The sequence below is a fragment of the Notechis scutatus genome, chromosome 4 (genome assembly GCF_049901735.1).
Source record: "Notechis scutatus isolate UNSWTSFEM ecotype Mainland chromosome 4, rNotScu1.2, whole genome shotgun sequence".
In the NCBI taxonomy this organism is placed as follows: Eukaryota; Metazoa; Chordata; class Lepidosauria; order Squamata; family Elapidae; genus Notechis; species Notechis scutatus.
The window spans coordinates 15,999,563-16,023,525 of NC_142012.1; the positions used below are offsets into that span (position 1 = coordinate 15,999,563).

The following is a 23,963-nucleotide window of genomic DNA, read 5'->3' on the forward strand; positions in this document are numbered from 1 at the left end:
GATGTTCACTTTGGGTTGGTAGAAACACACTGTGCATACTGATTTAAGGTTCACGCTATCAAATCTGGAGTGGAATTGGGTTCCTAATCCATTTTCTGTGAAAACACCAAGGTTTGTTTACATTTAGATGTAATGGATTTATCACACTTTTCACTGTCCGACTGTACAATCAGAGCAAGTAAACACAAGGTGGGAGTGTCCTGCAAAAACTAATTTCCATTCAAATGTGTATTAGGTAGATCGCATTGCAAGATTAATCTGAAGACAAACAGGATAATTTCCTTATTCAGATAAATACATAAGACTATTAGAATTTCTAACTGGCAATGAACTTGGCAAGGTTGAAATAAGAGATCATGAAGGAGAGTAAATATTTGGTAAAGTGAATTGCTTTATTAGAAAGGATAGAGGGGATTTTGATTGTGTGGGAGTGCTTGTGTCACAGGACACTCTGAAGTGGATGAAAGACAGGTAGGTTGAGCAAGGACAATTCCTCATTCTCCATCCCATGAACAGTGTAGCAGCAAGTTCAACAGCAAGTTCAACAGGCAGGCAGCAGAGAAAAGAAGGACATTCTAGATCAGGGGTATCAAACTCAAGGCCCGGGGGCCAGATCTGGCCCACGAGGTACTTAGATCTGGCCCCCAGGGCTGCCCTGGAAACAGCGAAGGATTGGCTCATGGTGCCTCTGCCAACAAAAACAGAACTCGGGAGAGGGTTGCAGGAGGCTGTTGCAGCTGAAAACGGAGCTCGGGAGCCTGTTTTCTCTGGCAGAGTGCTCAGATCACCATAGGCGCCCTCGACACAAGTGACAGTGAGCTGGCTATGCCCACTACAATCCCCCTCCCCAAGGTCAAACACAACCCTGATGCGGCCCTCAATGAAATCGAGTTTAACACCCCTGTTCTAGAGGGATGATTGATAAAAGCATACATAGATCTTGTATATGGAATAAATACTGGTAATTAAAGCACCTGATTCCAAGGACATGGTAGATACTGGCCTATAATATATGTGTACAAATAATCCTTGCTTAGCAACTGTCTTAGATAGTGACTCTTCATAGATATGATGGTGATGAAAATCCTCTCTTTTATGATGTTCAGTGGTTGTAAATAGCAGTAGCATTTAGACTTATATACCATCCCATAGTGCTTTATAGCACTCTTTGAGCGGTTTACAGTATCAGCATTTTGCCTTCAAACTGGGTCCTAATTTTACGACCTCAGAAGGATGGATGGGTGGGTCAACCTTAAGTCTCTTCAGGATCGAACTCCAGGCTGTGGGCAGAGTTTGCCTGCAATGCTGCATTCTAACCACTGCATCACCAGGAAAAACTGAAATAACAGAGTTGTGGTTTTGCTTGGTGGCTGCTTTGTTTGATGACTGAGTTGCTGGTCCCAATTGCAGTCACTAAACAAAGACTGCCTGTATTCTGAGACAAATTGCCTTCAGTTCCATTTGGCAGCTGTTCATTCTGGCGCCCCTCACATTAAAACATTGTTTCAGGAATTCAGTTTCAGTCTCACATTATCTCAGAAGTGTGAGGCATTTACCGTAATACATAGAGAATTTGGTTGCATGTGGTTTTTTTCCCCCTAACATGTTGATTCTGAATGCCATTTCTATAGGTAGGAAATGGAAATGTGTCAATGACTTTGTGGGTCTTTTTGTATCATCATAATCAATAATAACATCTCTTTTTCCATCCAAACAGGTTTTATTATTGGCTGGGCCTAGCCAAGCACAACGGGGTCCTGATGGGTGACTCGGCATCAAGGCGGTCAATCATTGTCTCTCGTTTGCCAATATTCCGTAGAAGTATTAACCGAAGACATGATTCTCTCCCGTCATCACCGACTTCCAACAGTACTGTTGGCGTCCACAGTTCTTCTCCCTCCAGCACCAACTCTAGCTCAGGTAGCACAGGCAAACGCAGGAGCCTCTTCCGGACACCATCCATTAGCTTCCATCACAGAAAAGGGAGCGATCAGAAGACAGAGTCTTCGTGCCAGAACGCAGGCATTTTGAATGGCGCACAGCCAGGCCACAACACTTTGCAAAAGCTCGGTTTGGAGGAACACACGAAGACCAGAAGCAGACATTCCGTCAGTTTTGGAAGTTCCCGAAATAAAAAGATCACAAGGTCCTTGACGGAGGACTTTGAAAAGGGGAGGGAGCCCTCCACCAACAAGAACGTTTTCATAAATTGCATCAGTTCCGGGAAGAACGAAGGCGATGATTCTGGCTTTGCAGAGTCCCAAAGCAAGTCTTCTATTAAACATTCCTCAAGGAAGCTTCTCCCCAAGTCGTTCTCAACACACTACAGATTCTCAAAGCCGGTCCCTCAGAGTCAATCCGTTTCCTGTGTCCAACCCTCTTCTTGTTTGCTGGAGATTAAACCCAGTGTTGAAACTGATCCTGTGTCCGCAAAGTCTTCTCCTTCAGAATGTATAGGCAGCTCTTTGCTTTCTGCCGATCTGACAACGGTACAGACGCCATCCGAGTTTCTAGCATTGACAGAGGATTCCGTTTCAGAGGTGGACGGGCTGCCCGCCTGTGGAAACTTGCACCCAGAAATCTTGGCCCACAATGTGTCTTCCTCTCAAACCTTTGCTGCTTCTCCTCTTTCCAGGAAAACCAACCTTACAGAGAGTAATTCCCCTCGTGCTGAAGCATACAGGGCTAGAAATGTCTTGCTCACTGAAGCCAGTGCTTTCTCAGAAATCCTTGAATCAAATCGAAAGCATACAAAAGTATTATTGCCCGAGCTCTTTGCTAAACACACCAGCCATCTAGAAGAGGTAAACTCAGGAGCTAAAGCACAATTAAAAACCTTTGTCTTAAACCAGGGGGAAGTAGTTGAAAGTTCTCCAAAAGCACAGAGATTACAGAGGGACCAACAAAAAGCAAGGGGATTGGAACATGTCAGGGAAGTCTTTCTAGGCATCGAATCGAAGATCACTCCACTTTCTTCTGAACCTCAGCCCTTTCAAACACAGCAGGCAAATGACATAAACCACGCCAAGGGTATGTATTGTTCAACCATTGCTGTCTTCTGAAAAATGTTCATTCATAAAAAGATGTGTTTTCTTCCAATTACTGTAGGTATGAATAATACTTTAGTGAAACCAAGGGGATTGACAACTGCACTTCCTCCTCCCACAGATTAGGGATGCAAATGCTTTGAAAATTATTTGAAACAAGTGCTTTATTTTTTTAAAAAAACAAATTTTATTGATTTTGAAGACAAACAAACCATCGTTAACCTTTAAATACATAAAACCTCCATTATTAACTTTACAAGTCAAATAAAATATTATTTTATACAACATCATTCTGTTTTTCACCATTTCAGTATCATCTTCATTCCTCTCTGTCTTGTTTAACATTATTCTCATCCAACATTCCTCCGAGGTTTTATTAATTCTCAAAGAAAACATAGACACACAAAACACAAAAACATAAAAACTTCTTTTAAGAAAGTAGTTTGGCCCCAGATTACCTCTCTTTGTATGGACTTCAATTAAATTCGTGCTCATCTTATATACCATTACCTATCTTATTTACCATTCTATATCTTCTATATAACTTTCCCCGCTTGAAACAAGTGCTTTAGACTATGGGTCGGCAACCTTTTGGACCTCAGGGACCACCAAACTATAATTTTAAATCCCGCAGACTACTAATATGAATTTTTGACTGACAGTGGCTTGCTGATGTTGGTGGGAAAGTCATTCCCATATTCCAGAGCTGCAGTAGTCACAGGACTGGCCCTTTGGTCATCCATATTCCAGAGCAGCGCCTCTACCTGGGTGCATTGGCCTGCCATGGACTGGAGGAGCTGCTCCGGGATGACCAAAGGGCCAGTCCTGTGACTACTGCAGCTCTGGAATATGGAAATGACTTTCCCACTAACGTCAGCAAGCCACACCGGGGCAGATTTCCCTTCCTCACCTTTGGTCTTACCTTCCAGTTCCAGCTGGCGTGGCTCTACTCAAGGTAAGATTTGTGCTCGGCTGAAGGGTGGGGCCCAGTGGGTGGGCGGGCCATGTGGGCAGTGCAGCCTTGTGTTCCCGCGCAGCCTGGATTAATTGCTTTGGGAGGGATATTTCTCTGCGGATCACTCCAACCCACTGGTTGGCAACCACTGCATTAGACTTCATATGAGCACCACACTTCTCTGCTTTAAGGATCCCAATACTTCTTAAAATCATCTTCACTGGCTATGTTGGGACTGTAATTATAAAATATCTAGGAAAGATGTTTGGAGAAAATAAAGAGCTATCGTTCCAATATTCCAGGATTAAAGGCAGTAATTGTGGAAGGCTGCATTGTTGCTTCTTGCTGTCTTCTCAAGAAATTGCAGCTGGCTTTACACATTGTATTAAGCCATGCATTTATTTTAACCAACTTGTTTTTGAAGAGGTCATAATGGCTTGGTTCAGAAATATTACTAAAGCTAGACTATGGTGCCTTTCAGCATATATTGCTGATTATTTCCAATGTGATTGATTGATTATGTGCCTTTTAGTTGTTTTCAGCTCCTTTTGACCACATAAACAGATTTTCTCCACGACAGTGTATCCCCTACTTCTTCTTTCAAGTCTTCCAATGGTGTGCTCATTGCCACTGTAAACCAAGTTCATCTTGCTGCTGATTATCTTCTTCACCTTCTCCTCCACCTTTCCCAGCATTTTTCATAGTGGTAGATCTTCATGCAATTCAGTGGTGTCAAACTCGATTTCATTGAGGGCTGCATCAGGCTTGGGGTTGACCTCGGGGGGGGGGGATGCGTGGCCAGGGAGGCATGGTTCAACATCACTAATGTGCATATAGGAGGCAGCAAGCATGGGTGAAAGGAAGCAATCAGAATGCAGACCCCAGGGATGCCAGGACCTATATGCGCTCACTGCCTCCTGTGCACATGCCCCTGGCTGTGGTCTGACCCAAATGGATGCCATCAGTTGCAGATCAGTGCCCAGGTGGCCTGGGCCATGCCAAGGTACTGTGGGCCAGTCCTTCATTGTTTCCAGGGCAGTCCTGCGGGCCATATCTAACCAATTCATGGGCCAGATCCGGCCCATAGGCCTTGAGTTTGACACCCATGATATAATATGCCTGACATAGAATAATTTGAACCTGGTCAATTGTGTCTTGAGTGAAAACTCTGGGTAGGTTTATTCAACGATCTATTGCTTTGTTTTCTTGTCCAATGTATAGGGCAGGATTTTCCAACAGCTTTGTAAGAAACCCAGATCAAGTTTTAACTGGCTGCAGCTCAGTCAATTTCTGAGTAATGCACCTTTCATTAAAAGAAAAATTTCTGATTGATGCTTGGAGCATTGATAATGATTGTAAATAAGCCTATATATCTTACTTCACAGTGAATCTTCCCAGTAGTTTTAGTCCATTTCGAGAAGGAAGATTCACAGAAAAGCGTTTAAGGTCCTCTTCAGAAGGCACTGCTGGGAACAGCCGGATGATCTTAAAGCCAAAGGATGGAAACCCAGAAGACATAAATTGTTTAAGAAAACAGAGAACAAGTTCCTCATCATCTAAAATGAATAGCTTGGTAAGTTTGCAAAGCCTGAAGGGGCTCATTGCTTCTTTCCTTCTTGTTCTTGATGACTAAACAAAATCTGGTAGCATAAATGGAAATTTTGGTAATGTGTTGGTTTCCATATTTTCTGAGCTTGAGCCTGCATTATATGTTCTTTATGTAGAAATCAGTTGCAGGACTGTGGGCAATTGGACAGTTACAATTACAGTTACAATTTTCTGAGCCTCGGTGGCGCAGTGGTTAGAGTGCAGTACTGCAGGCTACTTCTACTGACTGCTGGCTGCCTGCAATTTGGCAGTTAGAATCTCACCAGGCTCAAGGTTGACTCAGCCTTCCATCCTTCCAAGGTCGGTAAAATAAGGACCCAGATTGTTGAGGACAATAGGCTGACTCTGTAAACTGCTTAGAGAGGGCTGTAAAGCACTGTAAAGCGGCATATAAGTCTAAATGCTATTGCTATTTTTGGATCTATGCTACAGGAAAACTGAAAACACATATTTTATCTGTAGAAAACATCCATATTTAGTCTGGAGTACCTCTAGTTTAGAATATAATTGACTTCGACTTTGGATAGCTGGGAGGATGGATTATATGGATGATGGAGATGCATAAAATTCACATAACTTTGTCATAACAAAGTTCTCTTGGAATGTTTCTGAGTCCAGTGGGAGTGTAGTTTTATATAACAAATCAGGCTGAGAGAACACAAACTTCCAGATGGAAGTTTGAGGCACTGGTGAATGTAAATGGGTTTTATCACACTCAAAACTTTATTTGATGTTCTCCGTCTTAGAGAAAAAAGTAGAGGCTACTTATCTTGTTAAATAGGGGGAGATTCCAGTGGAGAATTTCTCCTTTTATATACCTGTTTCCTACAACGGAATTTGAGGAGCGAAACTCAATGATTCTGATAGAATTTTAAAACTAATGTATGTATAAATATAGAATACATTACAATTATGAATGCTATATAATCATATTTCCCTAGTTGGAGGTCCATCTATTGCATTATTTATTTCTCTGTTTGCATTGTGAGCTTTTCCTCTTTATGGAACAAATTTCATAAAACTAAGGATCTTTATATTCTTTCATTCCCAAAGATACCTTTGAAGCATGTCATGAGTTTCACATTATATCAAAGGGTTTCCTTGGGCAGGAGTGAAAATTGTGATACAGAATGTTTATTATGAAGGTTTTATTTAGTCAAGATGGAAAATTGGGGTACAACATGGAATTGAAAATGTAACCCAGCCAAAACAAAAACAAAAAATGAAACAAAAAAACAAGTGTTAGTGAAGTCTTGGTGGTGTTCAATCATTGTCCTGAAGAGGGCAGTGTTGCATTTTTAAAATACATTTTTGTAGAAGCAAATGAATAACTGAGAAGTAGCCAATTAAAGCTATTTTTCAGGTTGGTGTTTTATGTAAAAATAAGCTTTGGAGTCATTAACATGCTTTTCAGATATCAAAGAAAGGAGCCCTTTGAGATGCTTTGTGTGAAGGTGTGAAGGTCATGGTTCCTTCATTCTTCTGCTGAGTGACCAAGGAATGGCTACATCCTGCAATACTCATGATACTGCTGATCTTAGAGAATATTAAACTGAAGAATAAAGAGAGCCAAAGAGAGAGCAAGTCATAAATAGAACAATATGTAATTAATATATTTTTTGGGAAACAACTTAAAGATCAGTCTATTTTTTTCAAGAGTATTAAGGTGTTTCTAAATAGCTGTTGCAATTGACATGAAGATTCTGTGTATTTGAAAATCAACTATTCCTACAAATAAAACAAACTTCATCCTTACCATAAAACAAACTCATCCTTATATGATGTAGCTCTCTGTGCCTCTAGAAGGGACTTCTAATTTCATTTTTGCTGTGACTTACCACTTGTTTTTTCCACTCTACCTCTTATCCTTTCTTCCAGATATTTATTGAAACTTTTTGTTTGTTGCCTGTTTCTGGTCATTATATCACAGTGATCATATTTGGCATTCATGGCTGTGCTTGTTTGTTTTTCCTGCATAAACTGACAAACCTCAATTTGAGCGATTTCAAAATAAAATTAAAATCGGCTTCTAAATTAGGTGCTAAACATTTTTAAAATTTATGTTAGGAATGCTGTGCCTGGAATGATTCTGTTTTCTTTTTAAAAAATCAGTTATTTTTAATTGTCTTCCTTGCAGTAGCTTCTTTACTCCTTAAGATGTCAATGTTGCTCTGTTTGATCAGAACTAGAAATATTCTTCCAGTTTAGAGAGCTGGCTCAAGGAAGCAAAAAATATTATCTGATTTAGGTATTCTAAATTCATTGATTTGGGCTACTTTCCAACGATTTCTTGTAGATTCAGTTTTGGAAAGGGAATGGTTTTGGAAAGGAGAGAGAATTTGGGAATGAAAACTTGGATCTATGGTTGGGGTTAGGGAAAAGACAGAAATTGATCATGGAATTCTTCAAAAATCACATTAAATTTAGGTGTAGGATCAGGGACAAGTATTGTTACTAATCTAACTTTCCATTGCTTGGAACTTTCTAATGGACCGTCTTTTCAGATTTTTTTGGAGGGCCTCTGAATATTGGATTTAAATACTTACAATGAACGAAATCTAAAAGTAATCATGTGTAGATTGATGAACATAATATAGAAATATGTAATATCGTAATGAATTTCCTTGCCATTTATTTATTACATTTATATGGCTACCCACTCAACAAGAAGGTTGTGTATTAGGTACATAAGTAACCCAAATTAACAGTGCTAAGTATCCTGTCCATTCCTTGAGACTAACAGTTCAAGATGCCCCCAGATAATCAAACAAGAACTTGCTGCAGCTAACACCACATCTCTTGCATAGTTGGGAGTCCAACTCTGAGTGGATTTGTGTGATTTTATTCATCAGTTTCCCCTCCAATTAATTTTAAATAGGACTGCCAGATGGCAAAGCTGCAATGTGGTGAAAAAAATTAAAAATTAAAATCTTTAATATAGGTTCTTGTCAGTATTTGTTTTACAGTGTCCTGTAGGGTGCTGGGGGATTTTCTTCTGCTGTTTCATCTGCAGGTGTTTACGTGAAAATCAGGAAGTTCTTTTGCATTCATGGATAGAGATAAAATCTAATCTAGTTTAACACCATCTGAAGGGCACAAATTCTCTCGCTTGCCTTAGAGCAGGGCTGAAAAACCGTGGCCCTTTTATGACTTGTGTAGTTCAACTCCCAGAATTCTTGAGCTAGCCATGCTGGCTCATGAATCCTGGGAATTGAAGCCCACAAGTCATAAAGTGGCCATAGTCCCCCCGCCTTAAAGAGTCACCATTAAGACAAAGAAATACTGAACTAAAATACATACTTGGTTAGAGGAAAGTGATAGAGCAACACATAGATTTGAAATCAGAAATATTCTTGTTGGGTATATTACCAGAATAGTATAATAAAGGGGGTGGGGAAATGAAGAGATCCTCACAGATGAAATTGTTATTAAAAAAATTAGAATGTGCTGAGATGGATAGGTTAACACTTAAAAGAAAAGAAAAGGAAGAAACAGAATACTTCTTAACATGGGATTTGTTTTACCAATGGTTAACTGGCAGAAACAGAGGTTAGAATCTAAAAAGACTGAAAGATAAGAAAAAAAAAATGAGTTGAAAAGTTTATAAGATGGATAAACTAATTGTATTACTATTTTGTGAATAATATTGATATGTCTATTATGATGACTATTATGATTAATGTTGTAGCTCTACTTAAAACTGACTGTGCCCAGACAACACACTGTTCAGATAGATATGGAACCTTCTATATGTATTAAAAAGTGTATCAATAAAACATATACAAAAAAAGAGAGAGTCACAATTAGTAGTCCAGAACACAGCAAACTCCAAGACCAATAAACACAGACCAAGACTCCCAACCAATCAGGATGAAGAAAAAACCATTCTGGCACACAGTAGGCACCAAATTTAAAAGAGAAACGGCTGTGAAAGTCTGACTCACAGACGAACACTATACAGAAGCCTGATGATGACAGATGAGATTCTGCCGAAACGTTGCTACAACTTTCAAAGCACAACTATAATGATGTGGGAAAATTCCCGAACAAAGCTGAATACCATACATACATACATACATACATACATACATGCATGCATACATACACAGACACACACACATATACACACACATACTTATAGGAATAATCTTTATCTGGAACTCTGCTTTATACATATCCTAGATCAATAATAAAATAAAGATGCACAATATTTCCAAAATGTAAGCATTTGTCAAGCTTCTCTCAGCACAATGAAAGTTAGTAGCTATTCCTGCAAGGCAGGGAATTCTTTTTTTTTTTGTAAAAGAATCACAAAGATAAAGTCAGTCTGGCCACAATTATCTCTGTTCAAGAAACATCTTGTGTAAAGTATCTTAAGTCTCTTTAAACAAATAGAGATAACAGTCACTCACTGCTCTGATAAATACAAGGGGGGAAAAATACTGTTTAAATAACCATTCAGGAAGTTGAATTTATCCTACAGCCTTTTTAAAATTCTTACCACTGTAGAAAGAGGCATCAGTAAAGAAAAGAGTAAACAAAGGAGAAGAAGACATTTAATTAATTTGACTCAATCATAATCGAGAACCAAATTCATTTTTAAAAAGTGAGGAGATGAAACTGATCAAAACAAGGATGAAATAATCCCATTACAAATACATGAAGTGGGAATGAAATAAAGTGAACTCCTGAAGAGGTTTCCTAGTTTTGAATATGAGGCCATTCAAAAGATCAAAATCCACACCCTTATAATGACTTCTGTGTGGGAATTTTTGAAATTATAGTCCCAAAATATTTTGAGAGCATCAAGCTGAAGAAAGTTGATTTGAATCATGATCATTTAATGACCCCATAATCTCTTGTGGAGTGTAGTCTGAGCAACTGAATGGAGCTAGCTGAGTGTTTAATGGGTGGATGCCCTTCCTGTCGCCAATCTGGAGCTTTGTTCAGCAGATATATTCTCATTGTGCCCAGAGAGAGAAATATCTGTCTCTACCTAGGATTGAACTCATAGCCTCTAGGCCACCACACTACTCTAAGAAGGTTGCTTTGAATGACCCTTGTATATCAGACTTCCTTAGAAGTCTAGTCTTCTAGAACTTCAGGTGAGCCTAATGGCAGTTTAGAGGATAACATTCCTTTAAAAGAGAGACACACATTGTGGCTGAAAAAGTACAGTGGAACCTCGCGTTGCGAACACTTTTGTCCGTGACCAAATCGAGTGACAACCAGAATTTTCAGAAAAGTTTTGTTTCTGGTCATGAACAAATTTTTGGGTGGTGACCAGACACAGGCACTTTTATTTTCCCTGCTGCAGTGATTTCCCCTTTGGCGCCAATTTTTTTTGTCCACACATGCACAGTCGGTCGTGCTTCTGGTCATGACCAAATCAGGTTGCGACCAAAGTCCTGGAATGGATTATAGTCATGACCCGAGGTTCCACTGTATCTGATTGCATGAATCAGGCTGTGGAAACTCTCTGGAGTTAAAGAGAGTATCAGATTACCCACATGTGCTCTGTATAGCTGCTTTTTTAGTGTGTTTTTGCTTCCACCTTGCAATTGGTTGAGAGTTGTGTGATTCCACTGAGCTTATAACCACTAATGTCACCTATATGGCTTTTTAGTTCACTTGGCTCATCTCTTGATCATTTTGGACTTTATGATTTTATTCTCTGGCTTTCCTTAAACATTAGGAGCCTTTGAACTGGTAAGTTTTATTGAAATCATTGGGTGAATATCCTTCGGTCCTTTCAAAAGTATATATAAAAAGTTTATCTATAAGTTTAAAGATTTGAATTATTTGGAACGTACAGCAAGAGGATGGCTATTGTTGGCTTTGGAAATTTTCACATGGATTAAGAGGTCAGATGGACTTGATTTAAGATTTTGATTTGATTTGAAAGCACTCTATGATCTTTTTTTTAAATATAAATTTTATTTGTGTTTTCACAAAAACAATACAAATAATGTTGATGTTGATTTGAAAGCACTTCTATATGTTTACACTCTGTAATGATAAACAGACTTTTAAGATTAGACATTAAAGGGCATCAGATGGCTACTTTAAAAGAAATGCTGGATTCATGGCGACAGGAGATTTTTGAACTATTTAACTCTTTATTAGCATCAGCAGAGCATCAAGCCCCATTGATTTCCTTATACTGAACTTAACAAGTGGGGTTTGCTGAAGTTGCTACATTGGAAGTACAAAGGATTTGCTAAAGTTGAAGAAAATAACTTTGAGAGAAAAGGAGACTATGAGAAGACAGAGGCTAGAACTTTCTTTGAGAATTTTAAAGACTCTTTCCAGAAAGAAAGAATAAAAGAATTTATTTGAGAAATGGCAAAATATTGCTTCCTTAGGCTGATGGAAAAATTTGAACAATTTGAAAGCAGAGTGGAATGGATCTACGGAAAGCTACAAAGAACCAACACTCGATGTAACCAATGGAGGAGCTGGCATCTGGGTCTGATGAAAGGTGGGAAGTATGGAAATCATTGAATAGACTGCGTACAGACACAAGATCCAAAGATAATTTGAATAAATGGTGCTATCCGGTGGCTTTTGTTTTCTGCAATTATGGTGAAATGCAGACAATACATATGTATACCTGCCCTTTGGGAACCAATCAGTGTGCACTTGAGGCCCTCATGGCATCACGACAGAACACAATTAATGTTGCTAGTATCTGGGAAAGATTTGTTTAATCTGTACATATTTTAATCTTGTATTTTATATTTTAAACATTATGTCGTATAATATGCCTTATTTTAATTGTGGTGTTTCTGACAGGAGTAAATAATAAAACAATTCATTTATTTTGGGATATGTGTTATGGCTTTTTGATTTTTGACAGTGATTATTTCTAGCAATGTTTAATTGTTATTGTTTTTTGGGCCTGAATTTTGATTATTTGAAAAGAGGAAATGAGGGATTTGTTTAAAGGGAAAGGATGGATTCAGATTAAGTGTAATAGATATAAATTGTAATACTGGTATTGTTATTTCTAATAAAAGCAACCGAACATTTGCTGTTCAATCGGGTGGAAGGAAATTCTAGAGATGAGTTTATAGAAAGATGGGGGAGGATATTGAATGAAGAGATGTTTGGCTTTAATTTAAGAGATAACAATAGTGATAAAATCTCAATCTTGATTGAACTTGTTGGAGATGAATGGGATGGAACTCCCTTTTCTATTTTTTTCTTCTCTCCTTTATGTACCTTTTTATAATAAGTTTTACTTATAGAATATAAACTCTAGTAATTTTTTTAAAAGATGTCTAGTCTTCTAGGAGCCCTAGAAGAAACTGAGTAAATAAAATATGACAAGTTTCCATAAATTAAAATGAGGATCCTTTGTTGCTGTTACCGTATTTTCAGCGAGAATGAATTCATCTTTCATACTAAATCTGCAAAAAAAAAAAAAAAAATGACCTCATATGAAGGGTGATGGAACTTACAACAGTTTCCTTGGTTCTCAGGGCTCCTCAAACAACTGGATAGATTAATATACAAGAAAACAATCCTGTGTATCCTTCAGTATCTGGCAGTGAGACATGAATACTTAATATCCATGGCGGTTCACAGTTTTGTGTAGGAAATAATGAGTTAGTTAATTCTTACAGAAAGGGCAATGTATTTCTCCCACAGTATTCAGTATTCAGTGTCAATCTCTAATATCTCTACAAACAGAAGTGCATGTTCAGAAAGACCAGTACTGGAAGTGAATGGATAGTTTAGTTGCCATTTCTTTGGAAACTCAGAAATAAAGATATAGCTGCTAATCAATCAATCAATCAATCAATCAATCAATCAATCAATCAGAACAGAACCTGAAGGGACTTTAGAGGTCTTCTAGTCCAACCCCCTGCTCAAGCAGGAGACCCTATATCTTTTCAGGTAAGTGGTTGTTCAGACTTTTCTTGAAAACCTCCAGTGATGAAGTACCTACAACTCCTAAAGGCAAGCTGTTCCACTGGTTGATTGTCTTCGATGTTAGGAAGTTTCTCCTTAATTCCAGGTTGATCATAGTCGATGTAGAGATCAAATCTCATTACAGATACATGAAGGAAGAGGGAATGAGGGAAGAGAAAGAGGAAAAAGAAGGTTGGGAATGGGAAGGCATGATTGAATAGATTTGATGAGATGGTCAAAAAGAAGAAAGGAGAAGCTTTTATAGCAAAAGACAATGTATAATATGGGTCTGGACATAGTGGAAACAATGATGGTTTTTCCAGGAGAGAAGGAGATGGGAAGCTATATTTCCTTTTCATATTTCATGCCTTTTACAGGTAGCTTACATTTCTGTTGCTAAGCTAGACAGTTGTTAAGTGAGCCCCATGTTACAACCAGTGGTGGGATTCAATTTTTTTTGCCACTGGTTCTGTGTGCGTGCCTTGGTGGGCATGGCAGGAAAAGGATGCTGTAAAATCTCCATTTCCTCCCTACTCCTGAGGGAAAGTTACTGCAAAATCCCATTCCCTCCCCACCCCACTAACCTGCTTTCCAGCTCCGTTCTCCTGTGCATGGCAACCAAAGAAGACCCAGCCAATCAGCTGGGACTCAGAAGGCAGAGAATAGATGGGGTCAGGGCCAGTCAGAGGTGGTATTTGCCAGTTCTCCGTACTACTCAAAATTTCCACTACTGGTTCTCCAGAACTGGTCAGAACCTGCTGAATACCACCTCTGGTCTGCTTTAAATATTAGTGGAGAGCTTAGAAAAAAAGAAGAGGAAAGACTGTGTGTCAATGATGTACTGGCTGTACTGTCTAGTGGTGGAATTCAATTTTTTTTACTATCCCCTTCCCTCCCCACCCCACTAACCTGCTTTCCAGCTCCGTTCTCCTGTGCAGGGCAACCAAAGAAGACCCAGCCGATCAGCTGGGACTCGGGAGGCAGAGAATAGATGGGGGCAGGGCCAGCCAGAGGTGGCATTTGCCGGTTCTCCAATCTACTCAAAATTTCCTCTACCGGTTCTCCAGAACTAGTCAGAACCTGCTGAATACCACCTCTGGTTACAACCTTGCTTGCCACAGTTGTTAAGTGAATCACCACAGCTGTTAAGTTGGGAACACTGCTGTTAAGTGAATCTGGCTTCCCCGTTGACTTTGCTTGTCAGAAGGTCATAAGAGAAGATCACATGACCCCCAGGCAGGAGTGGGCTGCTACTGGTTCTCCACAGTTCAGCTGAACCTGTAGCTAGTTTTATGGCCGTTTCAATGAACCGGCAAATCCCACCCCAGGCTGGCCTCACCCAACCCTCCCCTCTTAGGTGTCCCCACATGGCCCGTTTGGATGCCAGATAAGTGCAGGGCCAGCACGGAGGCTCAGGAAGGGCAAAAAACGGGCATCCCGGAGGTTCCAGAAGGCTGGAAAAGGGCCCATTTCAGGCCTCCGGAGGGCCTCCAGAGCCTGGGGAGGCCATTTCCCCCCTCCCAGAGGCTTATCAAAAGGCTCCAGAGCCTGGGGTGGGCAAAAAGTGGGCCTACCAGAAAGCAGAAGGTCGCAAAAGGGGATCACATGACTCCGGGACATTGCAACCATCATAAATATGAGTCAGTTGCCAGCCGTCTGAATCTCAATCATATGACCAAGGTGATGCTGCAGTGTTGTAAGCATGAATATGAGCTCATGCGTGGCCCACCCAGGCTCTGTTTTTGGCCACGGCGGCCTCCTGCAACCCTCCATCAGTGAACACAGAGCTCGTCACATCTGAAAACGGAGCCTCGATGAGTGACATCGAGCTGGCCATGCCCCCTGGCGATACACACACCCCGGCCCCCTAAGGTCAAACACAACCCTGATGTGAAATCCAGTTTGACACCCCTGACTAATTTCTTATCTAACCAAAAGCAAGTGCAATGAAATGATCTTCAGTGAAAAATTCTGAACTGATACATTGAAATAGTGAACCATTCCTTGCTTGGAGTGTTCCAGGAAAGCATCTTTGCTTGTCCTCCCCTCCCCAGTGTTACTATTACAGAGATTTTTTTTCCCTATCCGCCTTTGCTGTCTGGAATATCTACTGGAAATTTAATTAATCTTGCAGGCTCACTAATTTAGAGCTAAAATGAGGCCCATGTGTATTTATTTTCCCCCCTTTCCCTTTCCCATTCCTAATTTTTAATGAGCCTGCACCAATTGCATTTCTAAGAAAGGGAAAGTTGAGCTGAAGGCTGTGGTGGGATTTCTAAATCGTGACTGATACCTTTGTGATCAGTAAAGAAGCTTCCAATCAACCCCGGGGAGATTGTGTGGCTGTTCTTTGTTCTTTTCCAGTTCAGAATCTTTTGAGTTGAAGTCACCTACTAAATTGGAAAGGTGGTAATATCTGCAGGGAATCACACTGAGAAAATACAAAAGCGTTACTAATTACAAGACAATCAACGTTCCAGTCCCCAGACTTGCAGTGTTTGCTACATCTAAATGATTTGGTGTTTTTTTTTTTAAAGTAAGAACTATTTTGATTAGTATGTGTATGTGACTTTTTAAAGGGTTTCCCCTGCTCTGATGATCTTGAGCGTGTTTAGGGTTGACAATATAATATAGTGGGCTAACAGATGTGCCAAGAGATTGCTTAGAGCCTAGTATTTCCCCCCTAAAAATGTTATTTCTTTCCTCCATGTTACTCAACACATTATAATTCTTCCCATTTTGTAGAACTTTTTATAGCAATAGCACTTAGATTTATATACTGCTTTCTGGGCATATTGACCCCAACAATCTGTCCCCTGATTTTACAACTTTGGAACAATGGAAGGATGAGTCAACTTTGAACCAGTCAGGATTGAACCTCTGGCAGTGGGGCAGAGTCAGCATTTTATGCTGCGTTTTAATTTCATATGTGGTGGCTATGCCCCGAGACCAAGAAATATTGGATTAAAATTGGGGAAAAAAACTGGCTACCAGAGATTATTAAACACCAAATTGAATTCAAACCGGAACTCTTTTTACTAGGAATAACTACAGGTCTTTATAGTAAACAGATTATATATATTATATGACATATTTTGACAGCAGCCAGAATAGCTTTTGCACAATTATGGAAAGGAGCTAATATCCCTTCAAAAGACATTGTTATACAAACAGTTCTAGAATGCGCTGAAATGGATAAGCTTACATTGGAAATGAAAGATAAAGAGGACTCAGAATATTATGTAATATGGGGTAAATGATATGAGTGGTTAAACGACAGACTTAAAGACTAGGATGAAGGATTATGGTAAACCAAGCAAGAGACCTTAATAGATGGTTAGTGTGTGTGTGTGTGTATGTATGTATATGTATATATATATATATATGTATATAAGGATATATGTATTTGTTGATGCCAAAACATTGTTATGAATATGAGTGTGATTTATATTGTTGAAAACTATAATAAAACCAAATTAAAAAATAAAATTAAAAAATAATTAATATTTTAAGAAATTTTAATTCTCATGACCTGGCCATAAGTCTTCCAGTATGCAAGAGGCCACCTACATAGCAATGGGCAAAAAAGATATGACATTGTCTGCCTAACACTAAGTTGCAAGCCTGGTGAAGCATTCTCATTTGACCAAGTTAATACTTGATCTGCTGACTAAACATAAAAGTGATTTAGGACTTTCCAGATGATACCTTCCTCCTCTTAGGGAATTGCTCTTTCAGATTAATGCCTAACTTTTGAGACTTTTTAGTCCTATTTGGCGCTGGTTCCTCTCTAGAAGAAGTTGGTATTTCATGATTTTGTTGCAATAAGAATTTTTTTTCTGTGTGAACTTAGAATGTACAAGTGATTGTATAGAAGATAGCAATCAATGTCCAATTGTTGTTTCCTTTCATTTTGAAGGGCTATAGTTCTTAAATGTCTAGAGGCGCTGTTCCCTTGAGCATTTAGTGGCTTTAAACAAGTGTGATAGTTTAGCAGCTCTTCAGTCATGGGTCAACTTCTCACAGATGAGAAGAATGTTCCCACACTAACACAAGAACATGTGCAGGTTGGATGCTACATCCTGCTCCTCAGTTGAACGCTGTTTGGTGAAAAATGGTCCTTTATGATCCATGTGGTTGATAGGTTGTTTCCACAAGCAAAGAAATAAATAACTAATTTAGTACAGATGAAGAAATAAGCACTAGAAAACATTAATAAAGTTTCCTTTGAACTGAATTCATTCCTGGTCATAGCAACAGCAATAGCCCTTAGACTTATATACTGCTCCATTGTGCTTTACAGCACTGTCTGAGCTGTTTACAATGTCAGCATATTAACCCCAACAATCTGGGTCCTCATTTTACTGACCTCAGAAGGATGGAAAGCTGAGTCAACCTTGTGTTCCCTCAGGATCGAACTGTTGGTGGTGGGCAGAGTTAGCCTGCAATACTACATTCTAACTACTGCAGCACCATATAGAATTCCATATGGCAGCAAAGGTGAGGTATAACATGTGCATGGTGATGTCATCATGCAGTTTTTATATTGTCTGGTAAATATGGCACAAATACGGGAGTGTCAAACTTGATTTTATTGAGGGCCGCATCAGGGTTGTGTTTGACCTCAGGGAGCCGGGGTGGGCAGGGTCAGACTGGTTGTGGCCAGCTCGACATCACTCATATTGGGGGCACCAGTGGTGGCCTGAGCACTCTGCCAGCAAAAATGGGCTCCCAAGTTCTGTTATTAGCTGTGATGGCCTCCTGCAATCCTCTGCCAGTGACTTCCATTTTCACTGGCAGAGACACTGTGGGCCTGTCCTTCACTGTTTCCAGGGCAGCCCCATGGTCCAGATCAAAGCACCCCATGGTCTAGATCCGGTCCTTGGGCTTTGAGTTTGGCACCCCTGCACAAATACATCACTGCAGGAGTTTTTGTGATTCTGCCCTCATGCAAGAGTCATCATTTTTTTTATAGACTTAGACTATTAACTTTATTGTCACTTTGAATGTACACTAATCAGCATACATTAAAATGAAATTTCATTGCATACAGCTCTCAAAGGGTCACCCCCTCCAATATATACCACATAACCATGACAGAATAAATAAATACAAGATTATGCATAAACCCATATATATGACACAGAGAAACAACACAGTTTAGTCCGGATATATACATGTCCAATGGTGAGAAAAATGAATCTTGCATGTTAACCAGACGGATGGCATAATGGAAGAAAACTGGTACAGCATCTAGTAGTCCTGCTAGAAATACTTCGAAATCTCCCAGAAAACCCTCCCAGAGTGGAGCAACAAATGTGATGCTGCTTCTGATATCTTCATGGTCATGATCACTTAATTTTCTTGGCAGTGTTATGGAACTTGCTTGCCATTGCTTTTTCCTAGGATGTTGTCAAGTTCCCAGTCTAAACTCCCAGTCTAGTCTTGGGATTCTCTGGCAGGTCCTACCCTTATGTCTCCCTACTTGTGGCATGAGATATGGTCTACTGAGGTCCTACAGCAATTTGTAAAAATGCCAACCAGTGGTGGGATTCAAATTTTTTTTACTACTAGTTCTGTGGGCATGGTGTGGCTTGGTGGGCATGGCTTAATGGGCATGGTGGGGGAAGGATACTGCAAAATCCCATTCCCTTCCCACCCCACTAACTTGCTTTCCAGCTCCGTTCTCCTGTGCAGGGCAACAAAAGAAGACCCAGCCAATCAGCTGGGACTCAGGAGGCAGAGAATAGATGGGGGCAGGGCCAGTCAGAGGTGGTATTTGCCGGTTCTCCAAACTACTCAAAATTTTGGCTACCGGTTCTCCAGTACTGGTCAGAACCTGCTGAATACCACCTCTGATGCCAACTTATCTAAGGCTTTTGAAGATGGTATTATTTTTTATGGACCAAAATAGGATAGTGATATGTTCTCAATTAGAATAGATAGAGAGGTACTGAAATAGAGAAATGGCATCAGAAATCATAAGGAATATAAGTGTCAAATGAATCCCAGACTGACTTATGACACACTTATCTTTGGCATCATAACCACAGCTTACTCTATTAAAACAGTGTTCTATTTTGGTCCGTGCGAATTACAAACTCACATCTTGGACTGAATTTGCACAACTTTAGGTTGCAATTTGATTAGCCATGTTATGACTTGGTGAGCTATGATATTCAAAATGGCTGTATCTACATAATCAGCTTAAATTAGACCAAGGAAAGACCTAGGATGCTAATCTTTGTTAATCTTTATGTGATTTAGCCTGATGATTAGTTTACAGATCAATACACTGAGTGAATTCAAAATGAATTAATTCAATATTAAGTTAAATATATTGTGTAAATACACAATATATATTTAGCCATTAAATCCTGTGAGCAAAGAGTTCAGGGAACTAGGGATGAAGCAGCTCACAAGTTCAGTTATTACTGGAAATTGTTAGCAATTACTTTTAATTGTAGAAGTAATTTGAAATATACTATCTGTATATATGGATTTAATCTGTTTGGTGTTATCATATATTTTATTTTTATAAACTGCTTTCTGTTTGCCCAAATGAAAAAAGAAGGCATATAGGTGGAGTAAACAATAAAAGTAATGTAAACTATTCAGAATTGTAGACATTCTGGAATACTGAATACCTGTGGATTTTCATTATTGAAAGGTTGGGACATTCTTGTTGATTGAGAATGTATTAACTGGCCATTCAGTAAATTGAAATAATAAATTATTCTTCGTTGAATACATTCATTCTGGATTGGAGAGGAAAAACCCAAAATCTTTGCTATTTCCCAATGTAGTATATAACTCAATTAAACATCTTTCTCTCTCTTTCTTCTTCCACCATTAGCCCTTCATTTTAGATTCCCTTTATCTTTTTATAGTGATTAGATACCACATTGTGGCACTCCTGGGAGTAATTTGGATGAGCAAAAGCATTACTAATAGGGAAAAATAGCTGCCTCCAGCGAATATGTTCTGTTATTATTCAAAATGCCACCTTACAAGAATCTGATTAATTTCAGATCAGAACATCCCCCTTTTTAATGATATATTCATGTAATGGAGAACGTGGGTCATTTCCTCTCCTGGCCCAAAATTTCTGATGAGCAGAGAGGTGCTTTCTTTGCCATCCAATTGTCTGGTAAATACTATTAATTATAACCTGACTTGTTTGTTTCAGCTAAGTGTTGTGCGTGTTTTGATGGCAATGCAATGAGATAGATATAACGGCTGGTCTTCAGCCTGGGATGTCAAACTCAAATAAATGATGGAGATGAATTGCTAAATTAGCAGATGTCCAAAAGTTAATGGTGTGTGTGTGCGCATGTAGGCATTTATTTATTTCATTCTTGAAATGTCAGTGAACTGAATTCAGTCACTAAGTCATACCTCATTTACTTTGTTTTCATTTTAACTATGGATCATCTGTGCCTTTTAAACCTTGGCTAATAGCTAATTTATAGATAAGTCATTAATCCTCTAAGAAATTGTTCATGGAAGAACAATTTCAAAAAATAGTTCTCTTATGCTAAATAAATGCTGCTGCTCCCAAAGCAGGATTTTGGCTTCTTTGGATCTTTAGAATAGCTTAATTAAAATAATTATGTTTTAGAGAAATAAAACTGATTGGCCCCTGATTGCTCTCACAAGTCTGAATCCAGCCACTGGCATCATATTTGAAGTAGGTTGTAATGCTTTCAAAATGCAATAGAAGCTTTATTGTGTGAATTCAGCCACCATGTGTTATAGAATATAGATCATGGCCATTGTTTTATGAAACTAGATGTTTCAGGCTTAGTTCAGAGATAAACATGGCTTAGTCTGGGGTATAAACCAAGTCGCAAATAATCACTCTCCTGTCAGCTGAACTGTATGTGTATGTGTATTATATCACTGTTTATACTCATATTTACCTCAAAAATGTCAAAGAGTTCAAGATAATTTCCCATTAAAAGCAGAAAAAAGTAAAGTTAATCTTCCTGACTCTGACAGAACCACTGATATATTGTTGCAGACAATTCTGATATTATTTTTTTTCTGATCTGCTACTGCTAACATCAGTGATTTGTGAGTTTTAATTGCAGCTAAGCACTAATATTTAAATTTTATACCTTTGCATTGCAAAACAAATTTATGATGCAGAACGCTAAGGATTAAATTGAAGCCAATTATCTTTTAAGATACAATCACAATACCCCAATTGTCCATGCATAAATCTATTAAAATCGCCCTTCACTTATTGTGCTTTGAAATGAATTTTTGATTAGAGTTATCCCCTCCCCCTCCTCTCTTTAATGCAAACGGACCATTGACTGCAAATCAAAATAAAGTCTTTGCTGGGAAGTGCTTCAAGGGCAGGACAAAACACGAGGGCATATTTGGATATGGGATAATTACTTCTCTCTAGAGATTTTTGTGTGGCTATGGAACACCAGGTGGCAGCATAGGCCTTCTTAAGAACTGGAGGGTTCCAGCGTTATAATAAAAAGACAACTAAGCCTTTTCTGTCATGATAAAGAAACCAACAATTGAAACATAAATTATGAGTTTACTTACTGTCTGTTAATAACTGTGATAATACTTAAGGACTATTTGTAGCAGAGAAATGTCTAATTGGAGCAAAAAAAAGGGGGGGAGAGAAGAAAAGTTTGTAGAATTTGAAAGAGAAAAAAGAAGAGATGAGGGTTTTCCAGTATAAGTCCAAGAAGAGAGATATTTATTTTCTTTCTTTCTTTCTTTCTTTCTTTCTTTCTTTCTTTCTTTCTTTCTTTCTTTCTTTCTTTCTTTCTTTCTTTCTTTCTTTCTTTCTTTCTTCCTTCCTTCCTTCCTTCCTTCCTTCCTTCCTTCCTTCCTTCCTTCCTTCCTTCCTTCCTTCCTTCCTTCCTTCCTTTCTTTCTTTCTTTCTTTCTTTCTTTCTTTCTTTCTTTCTTTCTTTCTTTCTTGTCTTTGTCTCAATGCTGCCTTACTCCAATCAACTCTGGGAGGTTCACAGCAATCTATAAAAAACCCAATAAAATGTAAACAATTAACAAAGCATTACAAAATAACAAGATCAGGAGCCTTGGTGGCTCAGTGGTTAGAGTGCAGTTACTGCAAGCTACTCCTACTGCAATTTGGCAGTTCGATTCTCACCAGGCTCAAGGTTGACTCAGCCTCCTGTCCTTCCGAGGTGGGTAAAATGAGGACCCGGATTGTTGGGGGCAATATGCTGACTCTGTAAACCGCTTTGAGAGGGCTCTAAAAGGACTCTGAAGCGATATATAAGTCTAAGTGTTATTGCTATTGCTGTAGTAGCCTTACAACCAAGCAATCATAAAGCCCAACAGGTTACACTGCTTAATCAAGGGGACCTTGTACAGGTAGTCCTCAACTTACAACAGTTCAGTTAGTGACCATTCAAAGTTATAACAGCATTGAAAAAAGTGACTTATGACCGTTTGTTTTTTTTTACTGGTAGTTACGACCTTTGTAGCATCCCCATGGTCATGTGATCAAAATCCAGATGCTAGGCAACCGGTTCCTAGTTATGACCTTTGCTGTGTCCCAGGATCATCTGTTTCCCCTTTTGTGACCTTCTGACAAACAATGTCAATAGGGAAACCAAATTCACTTAACAACCAGACTACTAATTTATTAACTGCAGTGATTCACTTAACAAAAGTGTCAAGAAAAGTCATAAAATGGGGCAAAACTCACTTAACAAATGTCTCACTTAACAGAAATTTTAAAACTGCTGAAAGTTCAAAACATTCTCAAAGTTTCATCTCATCCTGGGAACCCTTTTTTTTTTAACTATTACCATCTGGCAGACGGTACAGAATAATAAAAACAAGGACAAATAGGCTGAAAAACAGCTTCTATCCCAGTTCAGTAACTCTTCTGAATTCTACTGTAGAGTGCAATATTAATGCAATGTCAGGGGTTTTCAATTCAATTGTATAGAATGTGAAGGAAGTGTGTTTGTGTTTATTTTCATAGTCATAATGTACACTGAAGATGGTATTTAATTTTGTTGTACGAGGTGCAATGACAATAAACTAAACTAAACTAAACTAAACTAAACTAAACTAAATTTTGGGCTCAATTGTGTTCCTAACTCAAGGACTATCTGTACACATCCTCTTTTCTGTATTCTATCAGTTGAGCAGAGCAGTGGTGGGATTCAAATGTTTTTACTACTGGTTCTGTGGCCATGGCTTGGTGGAAGGATACTGTAAAATCTCCAGTCAGAGGTGATATTTGCCAGTTCTCCGAACTACTCAAAATTTCCGCTACTGGTTCTCCAGAACTGGTCAGAACCTGCCGAATACCACCTCTGGAGCAGAGGTCATGGAAGACGAGATACCACAAATAGTCTGCTATATTACTTTATAGCAGGGTGTCAAACTGGCAGCTCATGGGTTGGATGTGTCCCATGAAGGCCATGC

At 39.0% G+C, this 23,963-nt stretch overlaps 1 protein-coding gene across 4 annotated transcripts in view; it reads left to right on the forward strand.

Annotated features, from left to right (window-relative positions):
• CCSER1 (coiled-coil serine rich protein 1) overlaps positions 1-23,963 on the forward strand; it is an 813,931-nt gene that overhangs the window by 147,069 nt on the left and 642,899 nt on the right. For all 4 annotated transcript variants that reach the window (XM_087962870.1, XM_026672653.2, XM_087962869.1 and 1 more), the window contains exons 2-3: positions 1,718-3,030; positions 5,388-5,575. In XM_087962870.1, the coding sequence (XP_087818996.1) occupies positions 1,761-3,030; positions 5,388-5,575 (1,458 nt within the window). In that variant the 5' untranslated portion in view covers positions 1,718-1,760. The remainder of the gene's footprint in view (positions 1-1,717; positions 3,031-5,387; positions 5,576-23,963) is intronic.